Source organism: Cajanus cajan, chromosome 10, assembly GCF_000230855.2.
Source record: "Cajanus cajan strain Asha chromosome 10, NIPB_CcT2T_4, whole genome shotgun sequence".
Taxonomy (NCBI): Eukaryota; Viridiplantae; Streptophyta; class Magnoliopsida; order Fabales; family Fabaceae; genus Cajanus; species Cajanus cajan.
The window spans coordinates 43,175,766-43,190,832 of record NC_138526.1 but is presented as its reverse complement, the minus strand read 5'-3'; the positions used below and the strand labels follow the sequence as shown (position 1 = coordinate 43,190,832).

Here is a 15,067-nt window from a genome sequence, read left to right as displayed (position 1 = left end):
GACTAGTATCAATAGCTTCCTATAGGATGACTCTAGTTAAGTTGGTAAAATTGAAGAAGCACATAGAAGAGTTGTTGGAGAAACAAATGGTGAGACCGAGTGTGTCTCTATGGGGTGCTTTAGTGTTGTTGGTTAAGAAGAAGGACGGTGGTGTCTAGTCGTGTGTGGACTACTGGTAGTTGAATAAATTGACCATCAAGAACAAATATTCATTACTTAAGATAAATGACTTGATGGATAAGCTTAAGGAAGCATCCGTGTTTGCAAAAATAGATTTGAGATCAGGATATCATCAAATAAGGATAAAGGAAAGTGACATATTAAAAACTACTTTTAAAACTAGGTATGATCACTATGAGTATGTGATTGTACCATTTGGTGTGATCAATGCTTTGACAATGTTCAGGATTATATGAACATGATTTTCATATCATTTTTTGATACATTTTTTGTCAGCTACCTCTTCTCTAATCTAGTTTTTGGATCCAATTTGGCCTTCATCGAGTGACACAGTTGGAGAGAAATATTCAAATGTTCTAATCTTATAAATAAATTGGTTATGTACGTATGTATATGTAATGGATTTTTCTCACTCTAAAAATGGATGATAATGACAAAAATATTAAATAAATAAAGAATTCCTAAAATTATGCAAACTCTACTTCCCTTTTATTATAATCAACTTTGGGCTAAAATTTAACACAATCACTTCCGATTAAAGTCATGCCTTTGCCAATTATTTCTAGAGCATTGTGTTTGCTTTTGAAATTTCTGAAGTATGTTGTATTTCTCAGAACAGAAGTTGGGTTGAAGAAAAGGCCCTTGGCACATTAGTTTTAAGCAAAATCTGAGTATTCAAAGACTTGAGTATGCTACTAAGAATCTCAAATTCTTTAGACATTTACCACCTTGAGTTCCTTCAAAGACTTGAGTGTGCTTAAAAAAAGTCCAAGTACAATAAATTTTTATAAATGATACCAAGGCCTAAAATTTAGCAAAGTCAGTGTTCTAATTCTGGCATCAATTAAAATAAGATTAATAATTAAATGATGATTGATCACTTTGTATTTGAATGCAAGGTGCAGTCAGGGTCTGACTTCCTTGTTTTCACTTGAGCACATATTTGGCATAAAGAGAAAGTGGGTGCATTTTAAAAGGGTGCTTTTGATCTTTAAGTTTTATTTTGATGATTTATGTAATAAAAATCTACATTAAACATCAATATAGATTATTGAGATGCATTGTAGTTTAATTAAATAATAGTATCAAAACACGTAAAAAATTGCACGCAACTGATGCAAGTTTTATTCAGTAAAAGAAACGAAGAACACTATATAGATAAGAAATTAAATAAACTTTCGACAATGCCTCCCAGGAACAAAAATGGAGGCAACCGTAAGTTGCAACAGGGTACATGATTTACAGTGGCGATTGAGGCAACAAATTCCTAGGCAATCAGAAAACCAGAGCCGACCGCATAACAAAATGTAAATAAAAACAATACAATATGGATTCTACACACTGCAAGGAACAGGGACAATAGTCTTGTACATAGCAATGTTATTCACACAACGCAAGCTAGCATATAGAAACTCATGCAGGTAACGAGATATTTCTCTGGCTTGCAACGTTTGGTTTGATATCCCAAGATAGCACATGCTGCTGTTCCTCGGGATGGATAAAGGGCAAAGAAATCTCACGGATCATCAAGTCGCCACAAAATGGGCACTCACTAGCTATAGCATCATCCAGTTGTTGTCGGAGCTGCACATAATTTGACATAAGCTATTCAGCATAGTTCATATCCCTCAAAATACAAGCATATAACACCACAATGTAAAGCCCACCAAGATTTTATTATTATTTTTTTTTATAGATATAATCCACTGATTACTTCAAAATTGATAATAAAAAATTAATTTGTATTTGTAAAACGTGACTTCAATTGAATAAAAACTATTTTAACACTGATAGAAATTGATTCTAAAAACACCAGGTTGACTCTCTGTCCAAGATGCTGACACATAATTTTTTTCATGTTTAATGAACTTAATAATTATTAATTACATATAAGCTTGTAAAAAGAACAATTCCAGCAGCTAAAGTATACGTAATAGACCACTGAATTATTACATGCTCAATGCAAACGAAATGAAAACTCAAAAGTCAAAGTTGTCAACAAAAGAAAAGGAATTCGAAGCCTAAATTTCAATGCAAGAAAAAAGCAATTTCAAGGAACAAATTTATCCCGTCACCTGCTGATACATGTAACCTGGTGCATGAAAGAAAGTTCTGTACAAACCTTGTCTACGGTGGTCATGCTACGAATGGACTCCTCTGAAGAAAGGGCACCATTGGATTCTCTCCTTGTTTCACTGCCCATTAAAGTAAGTTGCTTCTGCAGATCCAGTATATACTCAGCCTGCAACATTTTCCCAACAGATTCAATCCGAATGGCAGTATTGAAAATAATAAGAATATGCTGATTTGAGATGGTGACAACAACGTTTTGATTTGACAGCATGCAAACGAGGTTCTGACAATTAGAACTATACTTGAGAATAAAATTAATCAATACAACTTCTTTCTTTAAGATGTAGCACAAAATTGTCAATTTATGACCAATGTAGTAACAAATTGCTGCATGTAACATTTAAAATGATCCTATTCCGATTTTTGCATTGGCATCTAAAAATCTGATAATCGTATCCTTTCAACTTTGTTAACGTTACATTGGCATCTCACACTCACATCAGTGTTCAACTCATCTGAAACAATGTGCAATTCACTGGTATCTTTACTTTGAATAAAACAACTTAATGGTTTTGATTATTATTATTATTGAAGAGACTTCTGAAAACAATAAACTCTCAGGTAGCATAACGGGAAATAGTCAAAATGAGATGACAATTATGAGAAAAAGGTAGTATATTTACTTGAGCCTCAACTGTACAACGAGTCACATGGGCAATCAGGCATTGTGCATGAAAGGCATGTCCACATGGAAAGATATAAAAGGGAGCCATTTGTCCTACTAATGTAAAACCACGACCCATGCCGAACTCTCTGCCAGCAGTTAGAATTTTCCGCCGACATACCTAGGGAGTCAGATTAAAATCATTTTAAATGAGGGCATAGATTCTGCATATGAAATCAGAAGAACGAAAACAGATTGATCTTAACCTATTTATGGTACACTAATACAAAAGTAAACAACTACACAATTTAAAAACTGCATGTGCAGTTTTGTCAAACATATCAGGAAGAGCAATACCCCACATTCCTCATCTCGATCAATAATAGTGCATCTTTGAGCAAGTGCACTGATATCATTTCTGATGTTGTCAGCACCACGGGTTGCATCATTCATCTCTTCCTTCAGCTCTTCAATTTGCTTATTGTAATCCTCCAATGATGAGCAAATAGCCTCCTGCATAAATTTAGACAAATTCACCAATGGAAGTTTATTCCAATTATCTAAGGCATGTAGACAAATGACTTCACATGTAACATTTAGTTAATATTTGAAAAAGAATATTATATGTAAATGTCAGCAGGGGAAAAAAAAATTGAGCTAGTAAGTATTGATAGATAAATTGATTGATCAGAGTTGAAAATTGTCAATCAAGATGACAAAATCAGAGCAAAAACAACTGTACCTTGAAGTCATCAATCAGGGCAAAATCCGGAAAGAATGGTAATATATCCTCAATCTTTAGCAGGCCATCAGTTTCTTTAAGAAATGCAATTGCCTTCCTTATGTTTTCCCTCTTAGTTCCTTTTTCTTGTTCAACAACATGTTTGGCAATCATGAGCCAGAGCTTCTTTCTCAAATCCTCATCATCTTCAACTTTATCAGCTTCAGCCATAGCAAGCTCTGAATCAACCTAGTATAGAAAAGTGAGTTAGCATGAAATAATTATTTTAAAAAAAATGAAAAAATAAAATCCCTTCAAAATATTTAAAGGCTTATTTTTATTTCGTTGTTAGGATCTAAAAATGTTGAAGATTTGAAAAACTTCTAACTGATATGTTGAACTACTTTTCAAAATAGAACTAAATATTCTACAAGGCCACTAACTTTTTCCAAGACACAACGGAGAAGGGATGAGAAAGGGAAGAAAAATCCCCGCTAGAAGGCACTTTTGGGCCTCATCAATGAATTTTCCTTAGCTCAAGACTTCTATTGCATAAAGAATAAAAGCATCCGTGTTACAATTGGTTGCTCTTGCAGCATCCCCATAAGATATAACTACAGGTGAAAAATATCACCAATGTAGAACATTAGCAAAGCATGTATTCTAATTAGGTTGCACCTTTTTTGTATTAAAGCAGTGGTAAAGTTGTAACACAACAACCATCATATTAGTTTCACCTGTAGGGCAAGAGCAACTGCTTCTTCATGCATAGACATCATGCTGTATATATGAACACATGCACGCATTCGTTTTTCCTTGAGGCAAAGACGCAAAGCATACTTAGGATCATAGAAGAACTCAGGACCATTTTCTGGTCCTTTCCCAAATTTGCATTGTAGGAAACGTAGAAGTGCACTATCATCTTCCTGAGTAGACAAGAAAAAAGGAAACAAATACATAAATAGGCTCTATTGTCAACATCAGACATATCCTGAAAGTCTAAATTCCTTCAAATCTAATTAAGATAAACCACTTTTTCCATGCATCAGCTGCAAGAAATGAGACAATTTTAAAACTCAATCAAACCTCAACTGATTTCTCCATGTTTTACTTTTAATGAAAAGGGCACATGTTAGAATTCCCATAAAATATCTCCCCTGAAGACTGTTGTTCAATTTACATATACAATTTCAATCCTAATCATCACATGTCATTTTTAATGAAAGACAACATAAAGTAAATATGTCTTCATACATCAGTGGAAAAACAGGCAATTTGATTTGATCTTAGGAGATTCAAACATGCTTAAATTGCAGTTCAAATTTGTCATTTCAGTTTTAGTGAATGCACTATACAGTAAATAGTAGCTCCTGTTTATTTACATGATAAATGAAAAAATAGGTAAACTGATGTTAAATAGTTAAAAGGCGTTCAATTTGGATAAACTTCTTCATAAACACTAGAGAAGAAGAAAATAAGAAGGTAAAATGCATCGAGTTTTTCCATGAGATAAAATTAACCCATGCTTCTTAGCTTTTGGACAAGTTAGATGAGAAGAAATTCTACAAAAGTTAAGTGCATAAGTTGATTTTAGCTTATGAAAGAGCTCAATTCATTTTACCTTATTTTTTTCTTCTATAAGTGCTTATTAAGATATTTATCCAAATGGGACTTAGGATGCATAGTGTGAACTATGCAAAGATTACCAATTCCTTGTGAAAATTGCCCAAGCAAGGATGATTGATAGCATCCATTTGTTCACATGCAGGTAACATGTTAATCTATAAATAATACATGTGTATATATATATATATATATATATATATATATATATATATATATATATATATATATATAAAATATCATAATATAGTAGGAATGTGAAACACCCTTAATAATCACCATATCAGAAGTACATGGATCATGGATGTATAAAGCAACCTGTTTTGCATATAACAAAAGTAGCAGGTTATGAACTCCAGGATCTTCATTATGTAATCGATGAACACAATATTCAAGATATTTAATGACTTCATGTGTCTCATTCCTGCATGTGAAAACAGTTGATTTATAATTCCCAAACAGAATATAAATAAATTGGGAGACACAGAACACACAAAAAAATAATAAAAATATAAATTGATGAACACAATTCTGACTAAAACATTTAACTGATTGAAAATGCAAAAACAAATGTGCAGTACTTTGCATGTGGTTCACTTGAATAACGCATCATTGCAGGAATCAGTTTCCTTGGATTCAGATTCTTTGTAGCTATCCATGATTCCACGGTTTCATATGCATCAAGGGCAATAAGGTCCGGAGCAAACTTATACTGCATACAACATTCAGTATTCTTCATTACTTGTAATATTTCTCACAAGAGATTGAAAGAATACAGTCTCAAACAAAATTAAGAGCTGAAAAAGGTCAGGAAGAAAGAGATACAATAGAGGATAATAGATTATCACATCCCAAATCCTAAAAGTTGAATCATACCTGAAGATCTATAGGTACAGAAGGCTTCTGAATAACTTCCAATGCTTTTTTTGCTTCTCCTTGCTGGAAAAAAAAAACCAGAAAGAACAATGAAAAGGATATATAACCCAATATGAGATAGTATATTTCAATAAAGTAGTAGAGATCTGAAAATGAAGGTCTTTATTAATGACATGGAATGAAACATAAGTGGAACCAGAGAACCTGAATGTAATGGTGAACTACAATCTCATACTGCCCTTTTAAGCTAGCAAAATAAACCAATTCTTCAACCCTTCCATAACTGTTGAAAATTGTAAAGGCAAAGTTATAAAAGATTAATGGCTGTATTTAACTAACTCTAGTCAAACTTATAAATGACAAGGAAATTCTTGGAATTTAGGCTTATGTGCTAACTCAACCCCACAAAATTGGTTCCAACTGATAAATTACTAAGTAAATTGGAGTGCTACTTCTGTTTGGATTGATATGAAAAGCAATAAAATATTATGCTATTGTCATAGGGACTTGGGCATTATGGGGGGTGTCTAAGTTTCACATTAAGTAGCAATGGGTTCTCAATGGAGTACTTAAGTGGCATGGTTCGCCCCCCTTGACAACTAGCTTTTAAGTGAGGGTTCCACTAGAACTTGAGTGCTTATCAATTGGTAGCAGAATTGATTTTTAGTGTCTTGAAAAGGGTTACTTAACGAGGGGCTGACCAGAAAGGCCAAGTGAAGCATGGTAGAATGCAGCCATCTGGATGTCAGCTCTTAGAGGCAGTGTTATGATAGGGACTTGAGTATTATGGGGGCCTAACTCCCACATCAAGTAGTATGGGATGCTCGATGGAGGATGGAGTACTTAACTGATTTGATTCTCCCCTTCCCCCTGACAGCTATCATTTAAGGAAGGATTCCCCAAATGCTGGATGCTTGTCATATTAAAAGACAAAATTTGTAAGTTCTACCCATGGATAAATAACATTTGACAACTTATATTGATGTAGTAGAAGATCTAGAATAGAATTAATGAAAAGTTTATTATGATAACTAACATCTAAAAATCTCAAAAAACTACAAAACTAATCGAACCAAACAAACATGGACCTGGACCCCTACTCTACCCTCAAAGGACATCTTTTATCTCTTACATTTTTTGTTGAATTAAACTGTACAAAATAACTTGTGGTTGGGAGAATTTTGTATACAAAAACTACCAGAACTTTATAAATAAAATTTAAGAAAACAGGTATGCACCAAGAATTAATGTCCAGCCAAAAAACACGCAGATCTGGCATATCTAGTATCAATTACTACCTCTTTAAAAGTTTCATTGTAGTTGCTTCATCCAATACATCCTTGCTGTCACTGAGAAAAGCACGAAACTCTTCAATAGTTGATTGGTACTCTGAGTTGCTTTTCTCCAATGCAGAGTCATCTTCCAAGAGCAGTCGATTTATCTAAAAGATCAAGATAGAAAACCCAAATTAATTTGCATGCAAAAATTTTCTATAAACTCACAGGACAAAGATTAAAGAATACAACTGAAGTAGTAACGTAATTGTCTAAAGCCATAGAAGAGTACTGATATCATGTAAAACAGAAGGTTAAGGTTAATGGAATTGTGCATCTAATGCAGACCACAAACACTGTATTTATAATTACAGAGTATTAAATATAAAGTGTAACATATCCTCATAGTTACAGTTTTATATTTCTAACAGAGAAAATGAATAAAAATAGGAAACTAAATTTTCCTTCCAAGTGTTGAGAATGTAGAACCTTGTCCAAGTATAATTCAGTTGTCCAGGTAGATATCATTGTTATTTGGCATTTGTCACTCTTTTCTAAACTATCAAGCTTCCTCAATAAGAAAGTTCTCAAAGCATCCTACAAAAAGAAAAAAGAGAAACCAGTGAATTTGTATAAGCACGAGGCAAACTTCAAATCCAAGAATTTAAAAACTAAATTTAAGATAAACATTTTGCATTTAATTACATAGGAAAACAATAACTGAAAATGATAACTGCGTAGATTATATGCACATAAGAAAATGCTATGATGTAACATAAATTTACCATTACAATCAAAGATTTTATTTTTGTTAAACAACATTACAAAATAAATTCTTCTAGAAATACACACACAGACAATGCAGCTGCATAATGCTTAATTAAGGAATAAAAAAGGGCTATCTATTTAGCTTCATAGAGTATTAAGGACCAGCAACATGAAAAGTACCTGTTCACCAGCGCTGATGAACTTCAAAGTGACCTCTTCAAATGATAAAATATAATTGATCTGCAAATCATAATCCTGTCAGATTTTGTTTTTCTTTTGGATTATCAAAACCAAATCCTCAGTGCTACTACTTGAAAACATGATAGGCACATTACTTGAATACAAAACACCAGCATTTATCACCAAATTATCAGATTGACTGATTGAGCAATTCATATAAAAATAATGGTTCTACAGCTCCAAAGTTCAAATTTACAAACAGAACTCAATATTCTTCACCTTATCTTCGGCAAGTGACATTTCTCAGTTAAAAAAGTCATGGCAGTTTTAAACTATTACATATTGATCTCCCAGTTTGAAGAAGATTCACAGGGATAAGATGTATAATGATATCTATATATTATGATTTGGGTCATTTTCAGTATCATTGGACTACGATTTGGTGTGAGAGGCCAGTCCACCACTAAAAATTAGCAAATCAAAATCACATGGGTGGCACAAGTACTTTTACGTAATCAAATGTAACAAAAGAAACAGAAGTTTTTGCTAAAATATATCAAACTAAATACACCAAAATAGTGAACTTAAAAAGAGGAATTACTTTGGCATAGAATGATGCAGCTCTAAAATAATCTTTAGAAGAAAACGCAGCTTCAGCCTGCACCACAAATTATTCCAATCAAACACCAAACTTTGATCTTGAGGCAAAAAAAAATCCATGAATTTATGTCACTGGACAAACTATTTTTTGGGCAGAACAACAAAAGCAATTGAACAGTACCTGCACTAAATATACTTGGTCCCTTTGGAAAGGATCACGACAATTTGCCAAAGCAGCAGCATATTCATTCATGTCAAGATATACTTTCCACATGTCTCGGCCTTCATCATTGATAGAAACCTACTAAATTATCAAATACAGCAGCAGTAGCAATTACAACCAAGCCAGTAAGATCCAAAATTCAGAATGCTGCAGTAGTCAGAGAGCACAAACCTGAAATATGGAGTTTTGATCATATGCATAAAACAAACCAGCTGTGGCATCACTACATAATCCTAGAATACCCTTTGATGCTGAATCAGACGTTTGATCAAACTGAAGTTCCTCAATGATGTTCTCGCTAATTCTATTTACAACCTACAAATGTTCAAATAATTTAGCAAGCACACATAAAACTCTTTAAAACTGAGATTGTGCATGGCAGGGGCACAGTGATCTGAATAAAACTATGATACAAAAATGCATACACACCTTGACCTTATTCCTTAAAAGCAACAAGAAATGGAATTCAGACAACACCATTGAACTTGGTTTAACTACTTCAGCTCCTTCAGACAATTTGGAGTAGTCCAAAAGAGCCTTGTTCTCAATAAAATTCTCATTTCCACTTGAAGAGCTGTCAAAAAGTGTGAGAGAAAGGTGAATAAGTTGCTAAGAAAACAATGTGGAAGGATTCACAAAACAACAATAAGAACCATTCATGAAGTACAAATAGCATGTTCTGGAATGAGGTTTGCAGAATCATGACCCACAAAGTGAACATGTTAAGAATCTATATCCATTATTGATGAAAAAGACAACAAAGTCAAAACATTCTCTACTACCTCTGCTGTCCTCCAAAATTTAAGCCACCATGGTAAATACCAGCTCCAGAAAGCCATGCAAAATGTACGGCTCTTCGTTGCTTAAGGAAAAAATGCAATTCACTGGAAGATAAACAACAAAATTAAGTCTTAGAAAGGATAGATTGTACACAAACAACAAATGTGAAAGAATGTAAAAAATAAAGTAATTTTCAGCCTTTAGACCACTTACATTTTATGTTGATGTTTCCATGATATAAAACTAGATTTATTATTTTAGAGAGACATAGAGCTTACTTGCCTGTTTGGTATGTCACCAGGAAGTTCCATAAAGTGCACCGTACGATCTAAATAACCTGAATAAACCGTCTACATTTGTATAACAATCAGTAAAAATGAAACTTTGAAATATAATGGAGGGTTTAATGAAAAAAGATAGATCCCAAGATTAATCTTCAATAATGTGCTAGAAAAAGACATTGTGTTTCAGAATAGACACACAATATAACAGTAATCACCTGTTCATAAATATTATATTCATTACATTTTTTTAGTTATAAAAGTGGTAGTATGGATAGGTTACTCAAATACTAAAACATAAAGTAGAGAAAGAAAAAAAAAAGTGGAAATTTATAGCATTTGACTTACTTCCAGTGAGCCAAAGCCAGTAAAAGAGTAAAGCCGAGTAGGAGTAACGGCCATCACATAATATCTAGTCCCATTAATCAAGCTAGCTGTTTCCATCTAAACAAAAAGGACAAGAACCAGAACAGAAATTGAATGCCTTAGTCACACTTGAAAAAAGAACCTATAACAGTAAACAGCAAAAGATATACCTGCAAGCCCATAAAAGCTTCTGGAAGTTCTGTTAATTCATAGAGAAACTTGATATACTTCTCTTTCTTGTCCTTCTCGTCCACGGCCAGCTCATGAAGTTGACCATTTTCTGTACCAAGGATAACTTCCTTTGTGGAAACTGCATTTAAAAGGTTTAATCAAAACCTCAAGCAGAAATGAATATGAGAAAGTATTGGTTGTAAATAAATCAACAAGCAATGGGCATATCCAAATAAGTGATCAACTAACTACCTTCTGTTATCTGTTGCTTGTTCCATGCAACAGCATTTACAACAAGACCTTTCAGCTTGCTCAAAATTCGTGGCTTGGTCCATTTGGCATGAGTGTAGAAAGTTTCAGCACCTCCAGGACCAATTACAGTGGCAATACAGTGACTCCCTCCAGGATCAACAAAAACCCTATGAATTGACTGGTCCCCAGGACGACCCACAGTGAGATCAATCTCTATACTCCAAACAGACAAGATATCAGACTCAGGATATCAAAACGAAAGAAACAGCTACAAATCCCGGATTAAGCTCAAGCATACACCACTATCAAGAATTCTAAAACAAAACATTCGAACAGTGATCCATATTCTATACCTGTGTTGAATTACAATTAAACCCCGAAATTGACATTCAAAATGTAAAAAAGTTCCTGAATTTGAAACACCCATATGAATGGGATGTCAAATGGAAATTCATGGAAAATGCGTATTGTTATCGAAGGAATAAAAAGCTGAAAAATTGAAACTTTACCAAATGAATTGCCAATCCCAAAATCATGCCTGATGACCCATCCTCTGCTGGTTCCAATGACAATGACATCATTCCCAGCAGCCATGCAAGTGATAACTCCATGCCCTTTTGCCGCATATCGTTCTAGAAGGTCCACTGTGAATACCTGCCTCCCTTGATCCATCTATCAATTTTTTTTTTGGTGAAAAAAAAGTGGTCACAAAATGGAAGTCTTTGAGTTTCGCAAAAGGAGCACAGTTGATTGTTATTGATAGTCGAAAGATTTTACGGAATTCAGCGGTTTGATTCACTGTTCAGAGAAGTTCCTCCGGTGCACAAATTGGGATTGAATAATGGACGTGTTCTTCTCGGCTCCCAAATTACGAGGTTTTATACAGGAGCTTTTCTGTAAATTAAGCCCCTCTAAATTATTTTATAAGAAACCTTCAAATTGGTTATAAGAAAATGGCTAAAACTCTAATTTCATCCTTTATAATATTTATTTGTTTTAATTTAGTCTTATTTTAATTTTTTATTTTAATTTGGTCCCTAATAATTTAAATTAGTATAATATCGGACTTCCGTCCAAATTATTTAAATGAAGTTAATTATTGGTCACGTGGATGTCACGTAGATGCATAGGTGGATGCCAAATTTCTTTAATGCATCTGAAACTAGAATGAGACGTTCTGGTTGCACTCTTGGTGTGTTAATTTTGTACCTGGAACGGGTCGTTCCAAATGCAAAATTAACACACTAATAGTGCAACTAGAACGGGCCGTTCCCGTTTCAGAACGGGTCGTTCTGGTTCTAGAATGTCAAACACAAACGGTCGATGATTATAGTTCACGGTTGTGAATCGTGCAAGGAAAAAGACCCAAGGTACAAAGCATTTCAAATACTAAATTTGGTAATATTGTCAATGGGGATTGAGAACTTCAATTGCTAAACATTTTGGCTATACAGTGTATCATTAAAGACAATGCAGTGTATCACTAAGGACAATGGTAGCAGGTTTTATTTCATTGTTAGGCAAACTGGAGTGAATCACTTACTACCAAATTGACACTATACAGTCAAGGATGAAACGACATGGTGTTTTCCCTTGAAGTCATTGATCGATGTACCCCAACAACAACAACAATCTGTTCTTAAAGAGGTACAACCTGAAGTAGAGAAAGAGGACACGTAGGACCAACATTTCACCACACAACCACATGTACATGTATATAATGTTGATATCTTATCAGTCATTCAGTGTTATATGGTGGATAAGATGTATTATTGGCACCTTCAACATTATCGAGATGATTTCCCTTCTCAATAATTTTTTTGAACTTTCTTAGTATATGTTATGTTATAAATTTTTGTTTTCAGTCTTTGAACCATATTTCTGTTTTTGAATTTATGTTATGTTATGAATTTTTATTTTCAATTTTTGAATCACATTGCGACATTTTGTTAAACATATGTATGTGGTTAGCGTTTTGGAACGACCCGTTCTGAATCTAGAACGGCCCGTTCTATAACCAGAACGGCCCGTTATGGTTCCAGAACGGTCTGTTCTGCTGTACTCGTGGTGTGTTAATTTTGCATCTGGAACAACCTGTTCCAGATGCAAAATTAACACACAACATGTGCAATCAGAATGGACCGTTCTGGTTCCAGGTGCATTCAAAAAATTTGGCATCCACCTATGCATCTACGTGGCATCCACCTATGCATCTACGTGGCATCCACGTGGCATCCACGTGGCCAATAGTTAACTCCGTTTAAATAATTTGGACGGAAGTCCGACATTGCAATAATTTAAATTATTAGAGACCAAATTGAAACCAAAAATTAAAGTGAGACTAAATTGAAACAAACAAATATTATAAGGGACTAAAATAGATTTTTAGCCTAAAATTTTTTATAACAAACACATTTTTTTAAAATATATATATATATAACTTCAAAGAATTGCCAATGTCATTACACGAGTTTTTTTTAAGACTAATATGTCTGTTGTTTAAGAAAAAACAGTAATATGATTGATATTTACGATTTTTAAAGAATAATGTAAATTTTTGTGTTATAAGAGTTTAATTTATGGTATTTTGATTGGCATTAAACTTATTTGATCATAAACATTTTTGTCACTTGTCGCAACATATGAGTGCATAACTTCATAAAAAGTAATATTATATGCTTAATAATTATTTTTATTTTTGTATTTTTTTATTATTAACAATATTTCTGTTCATAATAAATAAAATGATAGAGAGAAATAGATAAAAAATAATATTGTAAAGTTTTTGTATAATTTTTTATTATACATATAACATTAGTCTTTCACAAATTACTATTATTTACAAAACTTAGCACATTTTGTAACCAAAAAAAATTAATACATTCAATCTAAAATTAAAAAAAATCACAAAAATTTGTAATAATTAAGGTACCAAACTCGTTACTTATTTAAATAAATAAAAACTAAATACATAAGCAATTAATCCGGATTAATAGCATCTAAAAAGTATTATATAATTTGATTTAAAAACATAAAATAAACTAAAATATAATATTTTTTATGGACATGAAACATTTATGCTTGAGTGAGATGGTAATATCATTATAGATGACTTATAAATATTTAATATAACTATATATTCAAGATTTCACCTCGATACTATTAGTTAATCTGAAATTTGTATCATTGATCTATACACTCAATAATAACTAAAATATAATACAATGAAAAATCTTAATTTTTAGATAAAATTTTGAAATCATTAACATGCATTACCAAGAAAAGAAAATATTTTTTTATGATTTAACTAAAAATACATTTACAATGTGTTTTTCTTATATATATTATCACAATCATATTCATTTTTATAATAATGTTAAAATTCATATATACAAGAAAATTAAATTTGTAAATCATATCTATATATAAACGTGATTCCTTATTTTTGTATAAACTTTATTTTGGACAATTTTAACTCTTTGTCTATACTTATATATAAAGACAATTGTTCATTTTTGTGTACACTTTATTTTGGACAATTTTAACCATTTATAAAACTATATAATAATAAATAAAAGTAAAAAAAAAAAAAGAAAAAAAAAAAGTCTTTTGATGTATTAATTTTTTCTTTAAATTTCTTGATAACTATCCATCATCTTCACTAATTGTATGTGTATTCATCAAGAAAAAGTTTTGGCAGAAGCCGGTTGTGCTTGGTTGAGTAGGTGAAAGTGAAAAGTTTGAAGACGGAAAATTATAGAATAAAAATCACTTTGCACAAGTTTTGTATCGAAAACACAGGTATATAGAAAAGAATATTACTTCGTAATCATTCTAGACAGAAAATCATGTCACTAATTTTCAAATTTAACTTCCTCAACCAAGTATACCCATAATGTTCATGTTCTAGCATCGCAGAGTGATAACCAAATGTGTCTTTTTTCTTTTTATACAAAAAGAGTGAAATTTGAAAAGTAGGTGGTTTCAACAACGAATTTTAACATCATTTGATATGAATCCAGTGAGCCAATAAGA

At 32.5% G+C, this 15,067-nt stretch overlaps 1 protein-coding gene across 3 annotated transcripts; it reads right to left on the bottom strand.

Annotated features, from left to right (window-relative positions):
- Positions 1-1,282: 1,282 nt before the first annotated feature.
- Positions 1,283-11,919, bottom strand: LOC109794827 (vacuolar sorting protein 18). 3 transcript variants are annotated; one of them, XM_083066066.1, is made up of 24 exons: positions 11,810-11,919; positions 11,542-11,704; positions 11,033-11,245; positions 10,780-10,919; positions 10,592-10,687; positions 10,245-10,312; positions 9,965-10,066; positions 9,612-9,756; positions 9,354-9,497; positions 9,141-9,260; positions 8,961-9,017; positions 8,360-8,419; positions 7,901-8,008; positions 7,436-7,578; positions 6,342-6,420; positions 6,138-6,200; positions 5,843-5,973; positions 5,541-5,685; positions 4,376-4,564; positions 3,660-3,887; positions 3,275-3,430; positions 2,937-3,098; positions 2,303-2,422; positions 1,283-1,764 (listed from the first exon to the last, which is right to left on the bottom strand). In XM_083066066.1, exons 2-24 carry the CDS (start codon positions 11,702-11,704, stop codon positions 1,594-1,596), a joined length of 3,003 nt encoding a protein of 1,000 aa, XP_082922192.1. In that variant the 5' UTR covers positions 11,810-11,919; the 3' UTR covers positions 1,283-1,593. The 3 variants fall into 3 exon arrangements, with proteins under 3 accessions (XP_082922192.1, XP_082922191.1, XP_082922193.1); XM_083066065.1 differs by having other exon boundaries at positions 11,542-11,915; XM_083066067.1 differs by having other exon boundaries at positions 5,580-5,685; positions 11,542-11,915.
- Between the last annotated feature and the right edge of the window lie 3,148 nt (positions 11,920-15,067).